General features: G+C 41.2%; 1 protein-coding gene across 5 annotated transcripts in view; it reads right to left on the reverse strand.

Annotated features, from left to right (window-relative positions):
- The window catches only part of USH2A (usherin), a 751,068-nt gene that overhangs the window by 55,451 nt on the left and 672,030 nt on the right, over positions 1-23,587 (reverse strand). For all 5 annotated transcript variants that reach the window (XM_040461001.1, XM_040461002.1, XM_040461003.1 and 2 more), the window contains 2 exons: positions 14,230-14,457; positions 8,224-9,740 (listed from right to left, as the gene is read on the reverse strand). In XM_040461001.1, coding sequence (XP_040316935.1) covers positions 8,224-9,740; positions 14,230-14,457 — 1,745 coding nt within the window. The remainder of the gene's footprint in view (positions 1-8,223; positions 9,741-14,229; positions 14,458-23,587) is intronic.

Genomic DNA, 23,587 nt, shown 5'->3' on the forward strand with positions numbered 1-23,587 from the left:
CTGGGAGGTCATAAGTTAACAGCTCTGCTCAGAAAGCGGGAAGGCTGGAGGACAAAGGGAAGGAAAGCTGCTGAGCCCCCGGACGACAGAGCTCAGTTTGGTGGGGAACAAAGGCGCTCGCCAGCGCCATCTTCCCCGCCCATCCCCCAGCCCAAATCCCAAAGAGAACCAGTTCCTGCCAGGGAACTTGCTCGCTCCGCGCAAACACCCAACTCTGCGCTTCTGTGGAGCCAAACCTCCGGCAGCGGATCTGACTCCCTCCTGCTGCAACAGGGCCCCTCCTGAAGTGGATCACCTAAGGAGAAGCAAGCTAAGCCTGCCCCTCCTGCCCCTGTGCACCTTGCCTACCCACCCCAGCTAAGACGCCAGATCCCCAGCATCACAAGCCTGGCAGTGTGCAAGTAGCCCAGACAGGCCACCCCACCCCACAGTGAATCCCGCCCCTAGGAGAGGGGAAGAGAAGGCACCCACCAGTCTGACTGTGGCCCCAGCGGTGGGCTGGGGGCAGACATCAGGTCTGACTGCGGCTCCGCCCACCAACTCCAGTTATACACCACAGCACAGGGGAGGTGCCCTGCAGGTCCTCACCACGCCAGGGACTATCCAAAATGACCAAGCGGAAGAATTCCCCTCAGAAGAATCTCCAGGAAATAACAACAGCTAATGAGCTGATCAAAAAGGATTTAAATAATATAACAGAAAGTGAATTTAGAATAATAGTCATAAAATTAATCGCTGGGCTTGAAAACAGTATAGCTGACAGCAGAGAATCTCTTGCTACAGACATCAAGGGACTAAGGAACAGTCACGAGGAGCTGAAAAACGTTTTAAATGAAATGCATAACAAAATGGAAACCACCACAGCTCGGATTGAAGAGGCAGAGGAGAGAATAGGTGAACTAGAAGATAAAGTGATGGAAAAAGAGGAAGCTGAGAAAAAGAGAGATAAAAAAATCCAGGAGTATGAGGGGAAAATTAGAGAACTAAGTGATACACTAAAAAGAAATAATATACGCATAATTGGTATCCCAGAGGAGGAAGAGAGAGGGAAAGGTGCTGAAGGAGTACTTGAAGAAATAATAGCTGAGAACTTCCCTGAAGTGGGGAAGGAAAAAGGCATTGAAATCCAAGAGGCACAGAGAACTCCCTTCAGACGTAACTTGAATCGATCTTCTGCACGACATATCATAGTGAAACTGGCAAAATACAAGGATAAAGAGAAAATTCTGAAAGCAGCAAGGGGTAAACGTGCCCTCACATATAAAGGGAGACCTATAAGATTCGTGACTGATCTCTCTTTTGAAACTTGGCAGGCCAGAAAGAGTTGGGACGAGATTTTCAGTGTGCTAGACAGAAAAAATATGCAACCGAGAATCCTTTATCCAGCAAGCCTGTCATTTAGAATAGAAGGAGAGATAAAGGTCTTCCCAAACAAACAAAAACTGAAGGAATTTGTCACCACTAAACCAGCCCTACAAGAGATCCTAAGGGGGACCCTGTGAGACAAAGTACCAGAGACATCACTACAAGCATAAAACATACAGACATCACAATGACTCTAAACCCATATCTTTCTATAATAACACTGAATGTAAATGGATTAAATGCGCCAACCAAAAGACATAGGGTATCAGAATGGATAAAAAAACAAGACCCATCTATTTGCTGTCTACAAGAGACTCATTTTAGACCTGAGGACACCTTTAGATTGAGAGTGAGGGGATGGAGAACTATTTATCATGCTACTGGAAGCCAAAAGAAAGCTGGAGTAGCCATACTTATATCAGACAAACTAGACTTTAAATTAAAGGCTGTAACAAGAGATGAAGAAGGACATTATATAATAGTGACAGGGTCTATCCATCAGGAAGAGCTAACAATTATAAATGTCTATGCGCCGAATACCGGAGCGCCCAAATATATAAAACAATTACTCATAAACACAAGCAACCTTATTGATAAGAATGTGGTCATTGCAGGGGACTTTAACACCCCACTTACAGAAATGGATAGATCATCTAGACACACGGTCAGTAAACAAGGGCCCTGAATGAGACATTGGATCAGATGGACTTGACAGATATATTTAGAACTCTGCATCCCAAAGCAACAGAATATACTTTCTTCTCGAGTGCACATGGAACATTCTCCAAGATAGATCATATACTGGGTCACAAAACAGCCCTTCATAAGTTTACAAGAATTGAAATCATACCATGCATACTTTCAGACCACAATGCCATGAAGCTTGAAATCAACCACAGAAAAAAGTCTGGAAAACCTCCAAAAGCAGGGAGGTTAAAGAACACCCTACTAACGAATGAGTGGGTCAACCAGGCAATTAGAGAAGAAATTAAAAAATATATGGAAACAAACGAAAATGAAAATACAACAATCCAAACGCTTTGGGACGCAGCGAAGGCAGTCCTGAGAGGAAAATACATCGCAATCCAGGCCTATCTCAAGAAACAAGAAAAATCCCAAATACAAAATCTAACAGCACACCTAAAGGAAATAGAAGCAGAACAGCAAAGGCAGCCTAAACCCAGCAGAAGAAGAGAAATAATAAAGATCAGAGCAGAAATAAACAATATAGAATCTAAAAAAACTGTAGAGCAGATCAACGAAACCAAGAGTTGGTTTTTTGAAAAAATAAACAAAATTGACAAACCTCTAGCCAGGCTTCTCAAAAAGAAACGGGAGATGACCCAAATAGATAAAATCATGAATGAATATGGAATTATTACAACCAATCCCTCAGAGATACAAACAATTATCAGGGAATACTATGAAAAATTATATGCCAACAAATTGGACAACCTGGAAGAAATGGACAAATTCCTGAACACCCACACTCTTCCAAAACTCAATCAGGAGGAAATAGAAAGCTTGAACAGACCCATCACCAGCGAAGAAATTGAATCGGTTATCAAAAATCTCCCAACAAATAAGAGTCCAGGACCAGATGGCTTCCCAGGGGAGTTCTACCAGACGTTTAAAGCAGAGATAATACCTATCCTTCTCAAGCTATTCCAAGAAATAGAAAGGGAAGGAAAACTTCCAGACTCATTGTATGAAGGCAGTATTACTTTGATTCCTAAACCAGACAGAGACCCAGTAAAAAAAGAGAAGTACAGGCCAATATCCCTGATGAATATGGATGCCAAAATTCTCAATAAGATACTAGCATATCGAATTCAACGGCATATAAAAAGAATTATTCACCATGATCAAGTGGGATTCATCCCTGGGATGCAGGGCTGGTTCAACATTCGCAAATCAATCAACGTGATACATCACATTAACAAAAAAAAAGAGAAGAACCATATGATCCTGTCAATCGATGCAGAAAAGGCCTTTGACAAAATCCAGCACCCTTTCTTAATAAAAACCCTTGAGAAAGTCGGGATAGAAGGAACATACTTAAAGATCATAAAAGCCATTTATGAAAAGCCCACAGCTAACATCATCCTCAACGGGGAAAAACTGAGAGCTTTTTCCCTGAGATCAGGAACACGACAGGGATGTCCACTCTCACCGCTGTTGTTTAACATAGTGCTGGAAGTTCTAGCATCAGCAATCAGACAACAAAAGGAAATCAAAGGCATCAAAATTGGCAAAGATGAAGTCAAGCTTTAGCTTTTTGCAGATGACATGATATTATACATGGAAAATCTGACAGACTCCACCAAAAGTCTGCTAGAACTGATACATGAATTCAGCAAAGTTGCAGGATACAAAATCAATGTACAGAAATCAGTTGCATTCTTATACACTAACAATGAAGCAACAGAAAGACAAATAAGGAAACTGATCCCATTCACAATTGCACCAAGAAGCATCAAATACCTAGGAATAAATCTAACCAAAGATGTAAAGGATCTGTATGCTGAAAACTATAGAAAGCTTATGAAGGTAATTGAAGAAGATTTAAAGAAATGGAAAGACATTCCCTGCTCATGGATTGGAAGAATAAATATTGTCAAAATGTCAATACTACCAAAAGCTATCTACACATTCAATGCAATCCCAATCAAAATTGCACCAGCATTCTTCTCGAAACTAGAACAAGCAATCCTAAAATTCATATGGAACCACAAAAGGCTCCGAATAGCCAAAGTAATTTTGAAGAAGAAGACCAAAGCAGGAGGCATCACAATCCCAGACTTTAGCCTCTACTACAAAGCTGTCATCATCAAGACAGCATGGTATTGGCACAAAAACAGACACCTAGACCAATGGAATAGAATAGAAACCCCAGAACTAGACCCACAAACGTATGGCCAACTCATCTTTGACAAAGCAGGAAAGAGCATCCAATGGATAAAAGACAGTCTCTTTAACAAATGGTGCTGGGAGAACTGGACAGCAACATGCAGAAGGTTGAAACTAGACCACTTTCTCACACCATTCACAAAAATAAACTCAAAATGGATAAAGGACCTGAATGTGAGACAGGAAACCATCAAAACCCCAGAGGAGAAAGCAGGAAAAGACCTCTCTGACCTCAGCCATAGCAATCTCTTACTCGACACATCCCCAAAGGCAAGGGAATTAAAAGCAAAAGTGAATTACTGGGACCTTATGAAGATAAAAAGCTTCTGCACAGCAAAGGAAACAACCAACAAAACTAAAAGGCAACCAACGGAATGGGAAAAGATATTTGCAAATGACATATCGGACAAAGGGCTAGTCTCCAAAATCTATAAAGAGCTCACCAAACTCCACACCCGAAAAGCAAATAACCCAGTGAAGAAATGGGCAGAAAACATGAATAGACACTTCTCTAAAGAAGACATCCGGATGGCCAACAGGCACATGAAAAGATGTTCAGCGTCGCTCCTTATCAGGGAAATACAAATCAAAACCACACTCAGGTATCACCTCACGCCAGTCAGAGTGGCCAAAATGAACAAATCAGGAGACTATAGATGCTGGCGAGGATGTGGAGAAACGGGAACCCTCTTGCACTGTTGGTGGGAATGCAAATTGGTGCAGCCGCTCTGGAAAGCAGTGTGGAGGTTCCTCAGAAAATTAAAAATAGACCTACCCTATGACCCAGCAATAGCACTGCTAGGAATTTATCCAAGGGACACAGGAGTACTGATGCATAGGGGCACTTGTACCCCAATGTTCATAGCAGCACTCTCAACAATAGCCAAATTATGGAAAGAGCCTAAATGTCCATCAACTGATGAATGGATAAAGAAATTGTGGTTTATATACACTATGGAATACTACGTGGCAATGAGAAAAAATGAAATATGGCCTTTTGTAGCAACGTGGATGGAACTGGAGAGTGTGATGCTAAGTGAAATAAGCCATACAGAGAAAGACAGATACCATATGGTTTCACTCTTATGTGGATCCTGAGAAACTTAACAGGAACCCATCGGGGAGGGGAAGGAAAAAAAAAAAAAGAGGTTAGAGTGGGAGAGAGCCAAAGCATAAGAGACTGTTGAGAACTGAAAGCAAACTGAGGGTTGATGGGGGGTGGGAGGGAGGAGAGGGTGGGTGATGGGTATTGAGGAGGGCACCTTTTGGGATGAGCACTGGGTGTTGTATGGAAACCAATTTGACAATAAATTTCATATATAAATTAAAAAAAAAAAAAAAAGAACGACAAAGTTCTATTTCCATGAACATTTTAGAACATGTTAAATCATCCTGGCTTTCCAAACTAAAACAGATTCTCATCTGTCCGGAAAGGGGTGGGCACAATTCTTCCCTAAACAGGAATGTAAGGAATAAATGAACTTTCAAGATTCTCTCCAACATAAAAAAAATTCTGGTACGCTGCAGGATTACTTAACACAGTGATGACGAATGTGCATCTTGGGGGGTATGAACCAGTTTTCAGTAGCCTGGGGCTTCTTCTACATCTGCAGCTGGGGCTGAATGATTCCCCAGGAATGTTTCCAGGTCATGAAGGAACATCATGGAGTTCAAGTCTCCGTGGTAATAGATCCCCTCACCTGATACCTGACATCTTAAAACAGGCTCTCTTACACCACAGAAAGACCTTTTGGGGCCAAAGTTAACCCAGCTACACGCTAGATTATCAATCATGGAGACACCTTATCACCATCCAGTTAAACTCAACCAATCAATTATGTTTTGCCTCGTAGCTGGTCTGCTGCTGCCTAGAAAGTTCTATTTACATAGCTGGGACTTTCCCTTTCCAACAAGAGGGGCTTTTGTTAGTATTAGGTGCCTATGGCTGCACGTAAGTGCTTTTTTCCCTCTGTTCCCATGTCCTGCTGATTTTACGACATCCTTGGTTTTCCCTCAAGCCACAGCCACCTTCCTTTCCATCTTTGTTTCCTTTGTTTCCTACCTTTTCCTCTTCTCTTTTCTGCTTTCTCTCCTCTTACCACTGCTTTCTGTTCTCTTCCTTGCTTTTTTTCTATTTCTCCTTCCCTCTTCTTTTTCCCACTTTCCCTTCTCCATTACACTTCTTTTTCCTTCTTTTGCGACATCTTTCATTCCCGCTTTCTGCTTCTCCTTCCTGTCTGCTCCTCCCATGCTTATCTCCACCGTGATGAGACCACTGGTTTATGGGCACATCAGTTCGTGGGTGCATATGGCAGATCTGACTCCAAAACGATTCTGTGAAGTCAATTGTCCACACATGGATCGTTTTCCAGATTATCTGTGGCAGTTTTAAAATTCTGGCTCACGTGCCTTTTGCTACTTAGAGGATTCCCAGGGTCCTTCTTCCTACTGATCAGCTGGAGGTGCCCAGGAGGACACGCTAATTTGCAGTATTCAGTAGACATTAAGCTGCTAGAAAAACCACAAACTACATGAAGTCCAACTTCATCTACAAGTGAGAGGCTATTTTAAGTCATTTACTGTCACTTACATCTTCAATTAGAGTGGAGAGTAAAGAGGACATCTCTTATCCCCTTAAATATCATCGTTAGGCTTATGAGGCTGTCAAGCTTTTTTCCCCCTCCCCAGCCTGTGAGAAGTGCTCCTCTCACCTCTGGAAACTTTATTCTTCTCTAGAAATCTTTCTGAGTAAGAGTTTCAAAGGGGAGCAACTTGATACGATTTTTAAAACTTGCAGGTACCAGTCAGGTAAAAAAGAAGTCAGAATAAAATGTATAGCTGTGCAGCTAACCTGGGTCTCTTTAATGCCCTGAATCAGAGTCAGATAAAAGGCAACTCACACAGCATGTGGATTAGCTATGAAAGATACCTACGGAAGTTTTAATTACTGTTTAATATTTAATGCGACCTTAAATAATTGTCATGAGTAGATGCATAAGACCATGAATGTTTCATTTAAACAGCACTATATATCAGAGATAATTATAGGAGGGATCTAATCTACACATCAGTAGATTACAATAATAGCTGAATTTTAGCAGTGGTGGTTGGAAATCAACACTCTTTCAGCCTTTAATTTTTTTTAAGTGGTTCTGTTCATTTTACTAAATTTTAAGCATAAAATGTCTTTTATTACTCTTCTCCTTGGGGATGTAAGTTACTTAAAATGTGATGGGGAAAAATGCCAAGTAATTCTTTAAGCTATAGGAAAAGGGCCAGTGGGAAGGTTCCTTCGTGTAGAGAGAGACACACATCCATGCACGTCAGAGAGCCCAGAGTAGGATCAGTGAGACACATGAGCTGGCAAAGTGGCACCGTCCTCGGAAGTCATGAGATCAGAGCTGGGGAAACCCTAAGGGGATGAGGGTATAGAGTCACATGAGTCTCATTATCCCTGGCACAAGTGCAAGATTCCGTAGAAGAGGCTCTCCCCAAAACAAAATTTGGGTCAGTCCAACTCTGGCTGGTAATAACTCACTGGCGCCTTTTTGATCTTTAAAATAATACCCAATTTTTTTCACAGCCTGGGTCAGATAACCCCATTTGGGCTCTCAGAACTGTCTAGGGGCCTGTGTGTTTTCAGGAGGGTCTAAACTCAGGGAAGGGGTCCCATCTCTGTATCACTTGTCCCAGACATTGTGGTGAATTACAAACATTTCTGAAAAAAACGGACTCTCAAGATACCACCTGCAAGCATTTTGCTCTCTAGAAGTTATGCAAACAAGCTTTGGCCGGATGAGGATGTTGCTAGTCCACTGTCAGTGCTTACATGATCAGGGGTTGGGGACATCCTACATCTTGTTTTAGAGTCTTCATTTACACTGTTCAAGGGCTTACACTATAGAAAGGACAGTGTTGCTCTTAGAAAACCCGGAGTCGACTACCTACCTGTGAAATGGCTTCAGCTGGTCTACTACGAGTGACTGTGTGTCAAAAGAATTATGAGTTGTGTTTATGTGTATGGTTTTTGTTTCTTTATCAAATAGCTCTCTGAGAAAGAGGGTGTAGTTGACGATATCGCCATTTGTCCTCACTGGGGCATCCCAGTTGACTGAAATCTCTTGAGGGCCCTTAGCCTTCAATTTTGGGGGTTCTATCCCTGAAGGCGCTGAGGGGCTGGTTCTGTCTTTGACGAGTGGACTCAAAACCCCACCTTGGCTGTTGTTGGCGGCCACTGTGTAGCCATACTCCACACCTGGGGTGAGAGTGAAATCATGATAGCGCGTTTCCAGGCCAGTGTAGACAATGGTTCCATCCCGTCTAAGTTCATAACTTCTGATCTGGCCATTTGAGTTTCTAGGAGGTTTCCAGGTGATCTCTATTGACTCTGAGCCTGTGACTTGCAGTTTTGGAGGGTCCATGTTCTGCGGTGGGGCCTCCATTGTCCAGGCAGATTTTGATGCGCTAGCTGTACAACCTCCTTTTGTGCAGGCCACCAGGGAGAAATCATACTGAGTATAAGGCTGCAGGTGGGAAACCAGCAGGGACAGGCCCTGCCCAGCAAGGTACTCCTTCCCGTCCAATCTCAGCAAATATTTAGTGATCTTTCCATTTTGAATTGATGGCGGTGACCACGATACATTTATTTGGGTAGCACTGATGACCCAGAGAGCTGGAGGGCTGACCCCGGCTGGAGCTGCCTCGAGGGTTGTAATGCTAGTGGGTTTGCTCGAGGAGCAGCCTCCACTTGAACAGGCGATGACCGCATAACTGTATGTGGAGAACGGAAGCAGCTCTTCATCGGTATAATTGAAAGTCACGGCATCAAAGCTGAAAGGATAGAGCACTCCGTTCCTTTGAAGTTTATACGACTGGATAATACCATTAGGCTGTTCTGGCGGGATCCAGGAAATCAGCAGTTTTGGGGGACTCGTAGATGCATAGGCTATTTCAGGGGGAGAGACGCCTTCTGGGGGCGCCTGCATTGTCTTTACCACACTCCAAGAGCTCCAGGTGTGACCTGCCGAATTCCAAGTGTGGATTTTATATTCACACCGCGTCCATGGTTGTAAACCAGTGTCAGTATACATAAATGTGTTCCTTCCTGTATTATATTCCGTGAAAACAATTTTCTCATCGGCCTCGATTGTCTGATTTCCCCAAGCTTTTCCCTCAAAGCACCTGCGAATCACTTCATAGCGAATTATCTTTCCATTTGGGTGTATAGGCTCAGACCAGCTCAGCTCAATGCTTGCGGGTCCCACGGACTGGATGGTAGGAGCCAGCTGAGAGTGGGGAGGGGCTTCATCTGTCCACAGAGGCTGGGGCACTGAGTGTGTACAACCAGCCCTGGTGCAGGCCTCCAGGGTCAGTGTGTAGAGAGTGAAAGGGTCCAGGCGTCGGAAGAGAAACTCACGATTCAGGCCCGCGTACTCGAGGATACCCTCACTGAAGACGTTGTAGGTCTGTAGGAAGAAGAGAAGCAGAGGGAAAATAATGTGTAGCCTATGATTTCTTGGTGTAGCTATTTTGTCCCTTTTACCCTTCTCACCCTCCAATTTTTCCTTTTGATGATCCCAATCCAGATGAAGCATTCTGATATTAGTTTTGGGAATGTGCTCTTTTCCAGTTACTGTAACACAAAAAGTCCACAGAAAGTCCACAAAAAGAGGAACAATAGTTTCCTTTGCCTTTTTTTTTAAACGTTGGATATCATGTAAGCACATATCTAAAAGCTAAGGACTATTGAAGCTGATTCTTTGGCTTAAAAAGTGCTCATGGGGTTTCCTCTTATTTTTGTTTTTTAAAAAGGAACAGTATTCAAATACACTGTTTTATAGATGACAAGCACTTTGGGTCTCATTCTGAGTGGGGTAAGTAAGAACTATCTACATTGTCTCCTACGGCATTTACTGGGAAATGGAATTATAATGCTTAATCATTTGTACCAGGGTGCCAAGCCTGAAGATGTCTGTGTATCCGTGTGTGGGCACACATGCATGCACATATATACATATGTATGTTATACATATATACACAAATGTAGGTGCAGACTTTGATGAGTAGAAGGTGGAGAACCCCTCTCTCCCCCTCCCCGTATTCTCTCGCATGCCTTGGAAGAATTGCTCCTTTGGAGCAAAGTGTTCTTTTGTTGGGGAAAATCCTCTGAGCACTCATTATAAATGTAGAGCAAATTTTCATTCCATATTATTCATTGTTCTTTGGGAAAGATGAGAAGTAACTCAACTTGAATATAGATGTTTTTGTAGAGTGATTTCCTACCCTCTTCCAGCCTCAGTGCACCTGAGAGATACGATACATTCTTGGGGATGGTGGTGACTCCCTAGGGTGGCCTCCCTCAAGTGGGGCTGGGACGTATATCAGAATCTCTTCGGAGGCAAATCTAGTTTGAAACATTCTCAACGGGAAACTTAACTTCGACTGGACTGTTGATATACTTTAATGTTATTTAAGATGAAATAGCCTAGACTTTTGGAAATCTGTTTATGTTGGACTCCCATATTTCAGTGTGATTTTTTTTCTAGTTGGGATCCTAGTGCAAGCTCATATCCCTGAGGGAAGAGAAATAGTATATTTTCTGAAGAAAGCTCAGCTTCCATAATCAAATTGAAAGCCTCTATGAGTCACTGAGCCCCTTCATATTCACCTAGCAAATCTCTATCTAGTATTGAATTTAGCTTTCCCTCTGTACCTTAGCTTCTCTCTGGGTTTGGGAGAAAACACTCAGATATGCTGACTGGTCTCACTTTAAATTTCTTACTATAAATGTTAAGTGGGTGATTCCCACTTGTAGTCCTGTTCTATTCCTCTGTATGTTTGCTCTTTCATTTTCCAAAGTGATGCTTTCATATCTTCTCTTTTCCCCAATACCTGCCAACACCCTCTTCCCTGTCTCACAGGTGGCTGTTGACAGAACCCTATATTTGGTTGGGAAAACAGAAGCAGTCAGAAAGGAATATTCTCATGTTATATATGATCGTCACCGTATCCATGTGGATCTAGACTTACACTGTTCCCCCTCCTCCCTCATTCTATGGATGAAGTATCTCTGCCCGAGTGTGGCCCACCTGAGCCCTGGATCCCATATCTCCCCCTTCCTACAGCTCTCACTCCTGCCATCATTCTCATTATCTCTTGCATCACCGATTGATCTCCCTCTACTGGGCTATTTCCATTAGTGTTTAAATGTACTCTAGTATCTTTCATTGATTTTTAAATAAAACTTCTTGACACTATAGTCCGCCAGCTACTGCCCAGTTTCTCTGCTTTTCCCCTATACTTCTTTAAAGAGTTGTTTATCCTCAGTTCCTTCTCTTCCCATTTTCTCCTCAGGCCATCCCAACCAGGTTTCTCATTTCACCACTTGATCTCCTTGTCAAGGTCAAAATGATTATGTCATTTCCTGATCCAGGGTGACTTCTCTGCCCTCATTCCACTTGATCTCTCAACAGCATTCAACAGACTCTCTCCACAGTTTTGAGATGTCCCACTCATCTACTTTTCCTTCTACCTCACCTGCCTCTTCTCAATGTTCTTTGCTGGCCCCACTTCCTCCTCTAGACCTCCAAATTTTTGTTTTCCCCAGAGCCTGAGCCTAGTCTCTCATCATCTCTAGTTATATTCTCTTATGCCTGATTTCCTCCAGGCACATGGATTTACACACCACCCATATACTATAAATACCTATGAATATAGGTATATTTATGTTTGTGAAGAACTGCCTCGAGAATTCTAGATTTCTACCTCCAACTGCCTACTTACCCCTTCAAACCTGTAGAATTTCCACCCTTACTTACTCAGTCAAGGACTCAGGGCCTGAACTATCCCTTTTCATTAATATTTCACATCCAGTCCATTAACAGATCTTGTGAACTTTGCTTTCTGGATGTATCTCCACTCCACCCACGTCCTGTACCCTCACAGCACCCACTCATTCTACCCTGAGTTTTTAATATCTCCTAAACTCAACTGGTCTTCTTGGAGCCCATTTTCTACATAGCAGCCAGAGTGATTTTGAAAAACATGAATTTGATTATGCTACTCCTTTGCCTGAACCCTCTAGTAATTTTTCATTGCACTTATAATAAATTCCAAACTCATCACAGCCCACAAGGTTGGGCACAGTCCACCTCCTACCAATCTGCCAATCTCATCTTTCTCTCCCTCCCAATGCTTCAACCACAGTGGCTTTCTTCCCTTCATTTGAACACACCAAGTTCATTCCTGGCTTCAGGCCTTGCATTTGCTGTTCACTTTGTCTGAAACATTTTGCTCTCATATCTTCACATGACTGACTCGGTCTTGTCATTCAGGGCTCAGCTCAAATGTCAACTCAATTCAAATGATCATCCATTCTAAAATAGCCTGAGCAGGCATAATTATATTATTCTATTTAATTTTCTTTATAGTATTCATTCTGCTCTGAAATTCTCTTGTTTATTTGTGTACTAGCTTTTTGTTTGCCTCTCTGTACCCCCACCATTCATGCACACACACACACACACACACACACACACACACACACACACACAGGTAAGGTGTGTGATAGCAGGGATCTTGCCTGTTTTGTTCACTCCTGAATAAATGCTTGGTACTTAGTAGAAGCTCAATAAATATTTGGTGAAATGGAAATGAAGATAAAGGAGTAGATATTCCTGTTGTCAATCATGCCAGGAAAAGGCAGACACCAGAATGGGAAACAAACACTCACAAAGGGAGGTACTTTGATGAGTGTGAAAAGAGAGATTCTTTTCTCTGATTAAATCTTAGGGCTCTGGCTTGGATTTTAAGACCACGGATCCTCCGGGTTCAGCCTCCTGTACTAGAGTAGGGGAAGTCAGGCTCTGTCACATGTAGCAGGCTTATAGAAAGCGGCCTACTTCTGCTGCCTGTGGCAGGCCTGGCACCCGGCTGAGAGGCGGCCATTGGGCTAAGCAGCAAGGCTGTTACATGGAGGCCCACGAGGATGGGCCTGAGCCTGTGAGCTCGCATGACAGTTCTAAGTTTTTGCTGTAGGTAGTATCTGCTGTCATCTTCCTTACAGGGTTTGTAGAGAAGCTTTCAGCAAAGTTACAGCTTAGTCTTAACTCTTCTGTGTGGAATTAACAGCGGACTCTTTGCCATCTTGAGAGGGAGTGGTAAAGGAAGGCAGAGGGTCTAGAGCAGCTGCGGGCTGGGGAATTCTGCAGAAGGTAGGTGATGAGGGCCTAACTGTTGGTCCAAGACTAGAGGCAGTAACAGACTGACAGGTAAGTCCCCCTACCGTTGGAGAGGAACATTAGAGAGGGAGACGAAGGCTGGCTTTCACAAGGGTGATTGTTCAAAGTATCTAAATGCAGTCTGATAATGGAAATGCAACTTTCTTTGTGCTCATAGACCAGTGAAACGTGAGACATCTATGACATTAATAAGATGACTCCTCATGGTTATGTATGGAGGTGGGGGAGTCAGCAGACATGTAGGGCTTCCTGTCCTCTGCTTAGTGAGCTCTGCTCACAGTGTAAGTTAGGCAAGTCTTGAGTAAATAACTGGGCAGGGTAATTCAGGAGGCAGTAAGAACAATCATTTAGGGTTCAGTTTTAGTGTGACTTCCTGACTTCAAATTGCAATTCAGTCATTTGCAATGTGGGCTTGGGCAATTATTTAGCCTTTATTATGCCACATGAAGTTTAGTGGTAGCTACCTGGTAGTGTTGATGTGAAAATTAAATGAGATAATCCACACAGTGCACTTAGCTCAGTGTTGGGTTCATAGCAGGCATAACACACGGGAGCCAGTTTTCTCTGATCTATGATTCAGTGCCTGGAGGAGCGATCAAGGAGAATTAAACCGACTGTGAAGGGTGTTTTCCCACAGTGACATGATGGCATGTCAGGGCTCATCTATTTATCTGGAGAACACCAAACATGCCTTCATATTCAGGGTAGACGTTACCTTAATCACACCATTGGTTTTTACAGGCTCTGACCACTGTAGCAACAATGCTCGGCCGTTCTCTTGCTGTTCCACTGTGAAGTTGCTCAGTCCACTTGGGGAAGATTCTAGGGTGTGAACCATAGTCCAAGGGCTTGAAACTTCTCCTGCCTGGTTTGTGGCCACAATTCCAATGTGATATGTTGTGAATGGTTCTAACCCAAACAGGTGGGCTTGATGGCTTGTACCCTGTAATGAAAATTAACAGGTTAGTTTTCTTTTAGGAACTGCTAATAACTGCTGGGAGGTCATTCTCTGACCAAGGTACATGAGCAATGGCAGCACAAACATCACAACAGAGTTTTGAATTATTAAGAAAACAATGTGGGTTTTTTTCTTGTTCTTCCCACCTGCATGTAATATCTAATGTGTGATTTCAGACATTTGCAATGTATAGATCAAATAGGATCCTTGCCTTTACAGAGCTGGCAACCCAAAGGATGTGATATATAACATAAAGAAAGAGTCTTGGGGCGCCTGGGTGGCTCAGTTGGTTAAGCGTCCAACTTCGGCTCAGGTTGTGATCTTGAGGTTTGTAGGTATGAGCCCCGCTCGGGCTCTGCGCTGACAGCTCAGAGTCTGGAGCCTGCTTCGGATTCTGTGTCTCCTCTCTCTCTTCCCCTCCCCTGCTCATGCTCTGTCTCTCTCTTTTCCAAAAATAAATAAACATTAAAAAAAATCTATAATGCTTCAGGTCAGTGCTGTATCTATCTCACAATGGAGACCCGTGGCACCGGGTTGCAGGACAAAGAATGGGATAATCCTAAGGGTTTGGAGAGTTAACTGAGACAGTCCTAATTCTTTTTCATTAATCTCTTATACTATTTGTTTATACCTCCCCAATCTCCCTCTTGCATTCTCTTGGTGCATATTTATATTTTACAAATGCAATAAAACAAACACAAGAAAACAAAAACAACAAGCTACCTGAACTATAAATGAAAAAACACCTTAGAGAAGTCTACTAGTGATAAATATGTGAAGATATTCTCATTTGTTAAAAACACCATGACTAAAACTATAAAACTTACTAAAAGTAATTGTTAGTTAGGCTTTGAGAACTTGGTTTTTGTTGATTTAAAAGGAAAAGAAAAGGATAGCAGAATTAGTTTTTTTTTTTTTTTCTGCTTGGGGAGAACATTTAACATATTTTACATCAGTAAAAACTGGGACTAAAAGTCTTCATGTTTGAGAGAGCCCAGGGTGCTCTTTCTACATCTGGGCCAGATGGATATGTCTGTTTACAGATAGCAACTATGACTGCAAGTGGACCAGTAATGTGTCTATGGGTAAACACACACACATGCACCCAGACACACACACACACACACACACACACACACACACACACACACAGATACCCAGAGACACACAGACACACAGATACCCAGAGACACCCTCCCCGCCCCCCCCCCCACAGGACTTTCTGTTTTGTACAACACTCATTGAATGTGAATAATCATGAGGAAGTTTTGACTGGTTTAATGGGATATTCACACTTAATGGTGTGTGAGATCAGGTTCAGTTTGTTAGATGTTTAAATATGACAGATAGCTTTCAATTGTCCTTTCCTCTCTTGTTCCTGGGCACAGGAGGAAGAATGTGAGGTAGGGAAGAGGAAATTAGTTCTAAGAATAGGTACCAAAAGCATCGAATGAAGTTCTGTGAATGGAAAATCTCCTTAATTTTGAGACACCCAAATATAATTTTGAATCTAAAACAAGTTGGTAAAATTGAACTGAAATATTTTCCAAAAACCTTGTTACACAAAACCAAAACATCATAGAGATAATTTTTGACACCCTTTCCTCACATTCTTGGTTATAAGTTTCAACTGTTTAATGTCCCTTCTTATGTGTTAAACACAAGCAAGAAAATATAATTGCCTGTATTTATCAAAAACTTGTAAGTTAACTCTCCTCTCTCAATAAGTCCCATTATGATATTACATGCTAACCTCTTGAAATCTTTTAATATTTAAACATTTGCTAAGCGACCAGACTCTGAAACAAATTTTATAGAAATACTAATTTCTCTTTTTTAAAATATTAAAAGTTAGATCATAAATATTTAAAACTTATTTCTCCACAACACTGGATTGGTCTTTTAGATAAATATAGCACAGAACTAGAATGTCCATAATGAATATTAAATCTGAAGATGCTACAAGTCCTGATTACAAACATTCTTTTCTGATAAATGATTCCTTTTCTGTAGAAATAGGGCAAACATGGGCAAGATTAATAATGCAAAAAAGAAAAACTCTTTGTTCAGAATATTCAGTAATAGATGCCAAAAAAGCATAAGCTCCAAAGCAAATAGTAATCACCTCTAACAGATTATATATAAAAAAGGTAGGCTGTTGGGGGACATTTAGAGATAGCTTTTGTCATAAGAAACATGAAAAGCATGTGGGCTATAAAGCAAAAACATATGTATATTGTCAATAGCAGCACCTGCTCAATTACAGTTTATTTCAGGGCTGAGAATTCCATTCAGCCCCTAGATGGCAATACTATCAAACACTTTTGGTAACATGAGTACTTAATGATTAACAACTGGCATTCAGTCATCCAACACACTCCAGGCAACCATTAAAAAAATAACAAAACTGATTTCATTATAGATCCTTTTAATAAACATTTATAGCTCAGATTCTCAGAAAGCAAAAGTATTCAAAATGCCCCAGACTCAAAACCTCTGCCATCTAATGTAGAAATATGACCTGCTGATCTCAAGTTGAAGTTCGTGCATGCCTGGCACCTAGATTACTCCTTCAAAAGGTGATTACAATAGTTGTGCTTACTTTGGTTTGTATCTTAAAAAGAAAAAAAGGAAAAGGAGAATCTCATGTTGTAAATGTAAAGGATAATTTTTATATCATAAATTTATGCTGAGAACAGGTTCCCATAATATGTTGTTACTCCTGAAGAGCTACAACACACACACACACACACACACACACACACACACACACCCCTTAAATAAAGCTCATTAATAGCTGTGCTTTTTGTCAATGTTTAGTAAAGTCCACATGAAAAAAAATGAAGCAAATTTTAAAATGGCAAGACAATCCTTACCGGTATATTCTTCAATATTTAAGAAAATCATTTGTATTATTCTCTCTTGAATGGATTTCCAACACCAGCATTCACTATTTTAGAATCCTGCTGTAAAATTTGGGCACAGTTAATTCTGTGGATTGGGTTGTATTTTGTTTATTCAGTTACTTGTGTTTTCCTTAGATTCAGATTTGCTTGAGCATGGTCTATCTTAAGTGTTTAAGATTAAATTTCTTCCTTTGGAGGGGTGCCTGGGTGGCTCAGTCAGTTGAGCATCAATTTCAGCTCAGGTCATGATCTTGGTTGGTGAGATTAAGCCCCACATTGGGCTCTGTGCTGACAGCTTGGAGCCTGGAGCCTGCTTTGGATTCTGTATCTCTCTCTCTTTGCCCCTAGCCTGCTCATGGTCTGTCTTTCTCTCTCTCAAAGATAAACATTAAAAAATAAAAATTAAAAAAAAAACATTAAAAAAATTCTTCCGTTGAAGAAGGAAGTCTCAGTAGTCTCCTACTGACTAGTAAAAGTCATCATTAAAAACCTTCTCTTATGTTTCATTCCTTTGCTCCCTGCCCTCCTTCCCTTCCCTATGGAAATGATCTTGATTCAATACTCTGACTCCTTCCTCTTCATTAGTTTGCTCCTTCCTTCCCTCACTCTTCCACCTTACCGATTCTTAGGAGACAGATTTCTTGCTATTGCTGATCTCTGGGCTATTGGCTTGTGCTAGCTTCCCACTTGTCCTTGTCCTTTCTGTGTTCACAACCACCTACTATTCATATTTTTATTCTAGAAGTATATTACCTACTTTCATTAGGCAACAGATGGAAAGAATTATTCAACAGAGGAAAACAGGAATAATCCATTTTCTGCAATCTAATATTTCCAATGAAACTTTGCTTTTTTTTTTAAAGAAACTCATGCATGAGTGTCAGAATCTGGATACAAATCAGTGCGTCCTTTTATGAGACATAAAGACAAGACTCTCTGGAACACTCTGCCAGTTGAGGTTCTGCTGGCAATTTGAACTACATTTTAACCTCTCAACTCTGCTCTGGGGGCACATGAAACTACTTGGAGTGTTCAGCAGTCTGACAATTTTACACTATCTCCTCTGATTATTTTTGACGACTTGAAGTGCCCCAAAGGTGGCCATGGGGTCAATAGGTTTATGTAGGTTGAAAATGATCAAAAATTACCATTGATCTGTAGCTGTCAATAAAAGGCTGCGTGGGGAGACTCCCTGCACAAATGTTTAAACTGCATAAGGCAACCTAACTTAGTCATCTTCGAGTCTATTGATCTGATGATCCAGCAGTTTCCAAAGCTTCCCCTCTGGTCTTTGTGGTGCATTTTCACTGAACCCACTTACCTTGGCACTTAGGAATCTTTTTGCCCTGCTCCTGGTAATGAACCCAAATAGTGGTAAACAGGCACTGCTGTGCTCATAAACTGTATTATGTGTGCTTATTGCATTTCGGAAGGGGCTAATCTTCCTGGTCACCATCAACTTCATTCCCAGCTGATGGAGTTTCTGCTGTCTATACTCCTCATCCTGGGGTCCTCATTTTTTTTTAGGTTTATTTATTTATCTTTTTGAGAGATAGATGGGGAGTGGTGTGGGGCAGAGAGACAGAAAGAGAAAGAGAGAGAATTCCAAGCAGGCTCAGCACTGTTAGTGCAGAGCCTGATGCAGGGCTTGAACTCACCAACTGTGAGATCATGACTTGAGCCAAAACCAAGAGTCGAACGCTCAACCTACTGAGCCACCCCCAGGTGTACTCTGGGTCCTCATTTTAACATGCATGACTTTTGGCTTATAAATCCTAACCCGGTTACAAGATTCCTCCTTTGCTTTGTTAGTTATTGTGAATGCCAAGACCCAGAGAATATGTCACATCAAAAGTTTGCTTTTTTTTTTTTTTGTACAAAGATAGCTTCAGAGAAAACTAAATTTAATTATATTAACCTCTGTTTAGTTGAACCACTTGGATGCTGCTTCTTGGTTTTATCATAAGTTATAGGTGCCTTGTCATAATGATATAATAAATAAATGGCTATAAGCAAGTTCTCAGTTTAGATTACAAATAAAACATGAGAAGTAGGAAAAGCTCTTATTTAGTCTTACATAAAAGTTATGGCTTTGGACAGTGCATCCAGTCAGTTGGGTGATTTACACATTTTATTTATTTATTTATTTTTTTAATTTTTTTTTTCAACGTTTATTTATTTTTGGGATAGAGAGAGACAGAGCATGAACGGGGGAGGTGCAGAGAGAGAGGGAGACACAGAATGGGAAACAGGCTCCAGGCTCTGAGCCATCAGCCCAGAGCCTGACGCGGGGCTCGAACTCACGGACCGCGAGATCGTGACCTGGCTGAAGTCGGACGCTTAACCGACTGTGCCACCCAGGCGCCCCTGATTTACACATTTTAATGCTGACAAATCAACACCAAATATTTTTGTAGATTTCTGAAAGCCAGATCATTTGAAGCATGGGTTCTGAAGATCTCTATTCCTTTCCATTTATAAAGTTAATTTTTAATTTCTCCAAAGTTGATGAACATATTTATATCTAGGATTCATTTTGTAAAGGTTACACCAGTCTCAATACAGAAGTGATCTTTATTACCCATAGTCATATATCAGGCTTAAATAGTTACGCATAGTTATTTAAGTATGAGACTCCCAAACCTGCAAACTGTTACTGTAGAAAATTTCCACTGATTTCACATATGTATTTACTCCACCAGTGCCATCTCTGCCTACATACCTCCTGGCTGGTGGGGCAAAGACATTTTTTGATGGTGCACACATACATGTAGAGTTGTTCCAGAATCAAAGTTTGACTCATAATACAAGAAAAATAGAAGAAGACACCCTTTAGGATCATAGTTTATTGTTTTACGTGCATGAAGGGTGTGCATGTACTAGGGTGCACTGCTAAGTGGCATGTCAGAGCTGCCAAATGGCTAGTAGAAACATCTAGTATTCTTGGTCAGTAGCTCCATTCAATTCTTTAAACACCTTGAAGCATTTGATAGGGACAAGATTCTACAAAGTTACTGTGGGGGATACAAAATGGTTAACACAGGGGCGCCTGGGTGGCGCAGTCGGTTGAGCGTCCGACTTCAGCCAGGTCACGATCTCGCAGTCCGTGAGTTCGAGCCCCGCGTCAGGCTCTGGGCTGATGGCTCAGAGCCTGGAGCCTGTTTCCGATTCTGTGTCTCCCTCTCTCTCTGTCCCTCCCCCGTTCATGCTCTGTCTCTCTCTGTCCCCAAAATAAATAAACGTTGAAAAAAATTTTTTTTTTAAAAACAAAATGGTTAACACAGGTTCCTGACTCTTAGGAGCTTGGAATCTACTAGGGAAGGCCAATAATAAATATAGATACGCATAGTTTGGAGTGAGCTGAGTGCCAGGGAAATACTGAAGGGACACTTCTAATTGGGAAGGAGAGAGGTTGAAGAGTGGAGGCATATTTACTTGGGAGGTGGAATCTGATATAAGTCAGAAAAGATGCAGAGTTTGCATAGATAAAAACGTCTGAGTGATTAAAAGAAAAAATACAGAAGGAAAAATGCAGGGTATGTTTGGGAACGAGCTGGGAGTGTCATAGGACTGAATGTGCGGGGAATAGTGGGGATTAAAACTGGAAAAGAAATTGGTGGCAAGACTAAAGAGAGCTGTGAAAGTTACCCCACTTTTTAGGGATGAAATTGCTTGAGAAACACTGAGCAACATCAGGCAAACATTTTAAGAACCAATTTGGTATAAAGAGCTCTATCATGCAATTTGAGAGAATAAAGGGACTTTAAAATTTTGCCCTATCATGGTATAAGTCATAGTCGGTGACTGACGAAATAAAAAAATCTTCCAAGAATTAATGAATGAATTCATTTAAACATTATTCATCCAATAAGTATGGACTGTCATATATAAAAGGTAATAGGACAGTATTTTCCTAGGAATAAGATTTTCAAAATCTTTATTGAATATTTGCTCTGCCTCAAAAGGTGTAATTATTCTTTTAACACAAATGTTTGCATTTTGGTCACAATCAAAGTGGGGATTATAAAAATTGGGCTGAGTTGAAGCCAATTATATGGTACTCTGTCTGGACCACTATCAGAATCACATGTACCTGGCATACGGGGCCACATATTTGTGTAGGGACGTCCACACTCTTGCACCGGTCCCTCGTGCATATCAAACAGGTACACAGCAACTGGAAAAGGTTAGGGACACTATTGATGGCTACAACATAGAATGAAGCCAATTCAAATGTACACACAAGTGGTAAATCATTCCTAGCTCTGAGTTCCAGCTAATGTTTAAAGGCTTCATTTGAAAGGTTTCATGAAAGTATCAATGCATATCTTCCTTTTAAGTAATTATGATATGTATAAGTAAAAGTGATTACTCAGGGGCCCTTTGTTGTAGCAATTGTAAATTTCAAACTGAAAATGTTAAGTTTGGAGGATTCATGGGCTAGTGCCATGGCGCACTTTTATGCCTTTACTCCCCAAAATATCTACACTCAGAAAAGATATGTAAAAGAGGGGTTTTCATTTTTTCTCTCTCAGAATACATCATTAATTTTATAATGGGGGGAGTGATGCAAAAAGAAGATTCAATTCACAGAGTTTTTTCTTCATAGACAAATGGGCTCTATCAATCTAATCTATAAAGCACAATCTAGAGTTCTTGCAAAATGAACGATGTTACCTCAGTTACCATAAAAAAATTGGAGGAAAAAAAAGAATGGTTTCGAAATGGCTCATTTTTCAAAAGAGAAGAGGGGAAAAAATTAAATCTGTGATAATTAAATTTTAAAATGGCAAATCAGTCACACTAAATATTAAAAAGCAGTACTTCTGATCTATCAAAATTAAAAATGTGCATACTCTGTGACCCAGCAATTCTACTCTGGCCATCTATTTTATGGCAATACTAGTAAAACTTTACTAAAATATATTTAAAAGAATTTCATTCCAGCCATAGTCTTGTAGTAGTCAATCTTTGATTGAGCAAGCCTTGATATTTACTGAAGGTTTCCTGTGTAATAAGCAGCATCCTAAGCTCTGAGGACACAGCAGAAAGCAAAGGATACATGGACACTAACCTCTTGAGTTTTACATTATAATGAGGAGAAATGGGCAATTGATAAGCCAAATAAAGAGAGAGAGAGAATTAGATATTGTGGTAAATTATGAAGGTAATAAGAGTGCTGAAATAGAGTTTGGGTTTAGGTGATGGGGAAGAGTGAGATTCTTGGTTTAAGAAGGGTGATTCAGATCCTTGATGAAGTTCCATGTAGGCAAGAATGCAGAAGAAACCAACCATGTGAAGAACCAGAGAAGCTTTCAGGTGAAAGGGAAGAGCTTGGCATTTTTGCTGACAGAGAGAAGCCAGTGTGAGTGAGGGGGGAATGGCACTGCATAAGGTCAAAGTCATGGGCAGAAGCCAGGTGATGAAATCTTGTAGGCCAACATTAAAGAGTCTGATTCTAATTTCAGTGGAAAATTATTGAAGGCCTTTAAGCAAGGGAGTGACATGAATTAATTTAGGTTTTAAAGACATCATTCTGGCTGCTCCGTGGAGAATATGTGTAGGGGTTGTATTAGTCTACTCAGGCTGCCAAAACAAAATATCATTGACTGGCTTAAAAAATTAGAAATTTCTATTCACCCAGTTCTAGAGGCCAGAAATCCAGATCAAGGTGTCATCAGGGTTGGTTTCTGGTGAGGCCTCGCTACCTGGTTGTAGAGAGTTGTCTTCTTATTCTGTCCTCTCACTGCCTCTCCCTGAATGCACTTGGAGAGAGGGAGGGATCTCTTGTGTCTCTCTTTCTTCTTATAAGGGCACTAGTCCTATCAACCATTCTTACAACCTCATTTAACCTTAATTGCTTCCAAAAGTATCTACCTCCAAATACAGTCACACTGGGGGTTAGGGATTCAACATATGCATTTTAGGGGAACACAATTCCGTCCATAAGAGTCAAGAGGAGTGGATTCTGTGTAAGTCCAAGGAGGGGTGATAGTGACTTGGTCTGGGGTGGTAATGGTAGAGATGGAACTAAGTGGATGGATTTATGTTTTGGAAGTAGAGCCAAGAGAATTATGACAGATTGAATGTAGAAGAGAAAAGGGAATGAGAAGAATCAAAAAGGACTTGGGTTTGCCTTGAAAGAAAGGGTGGGTGGTGTACCATTTGATGAGATGTGAAGTTGAGAGTATCAGATTTGCGGAAGGAGG

Source organism: Herpailurus yagouaroundi, unplaced genomic scaffold (assembly GCF_014898765.1).
Source record: "Herpailurus yagouaroundi ecotype Mexico unplaced genomic scaffold, PumYag 253, whole genome shotgun sequence".
NCBI classification, from domain to species: Eukaryota; Metazoa; Chordata; class Mammalia; order Carnivora; family Felidae; genus Herpailurus; species Herpailurus yagouaroundi.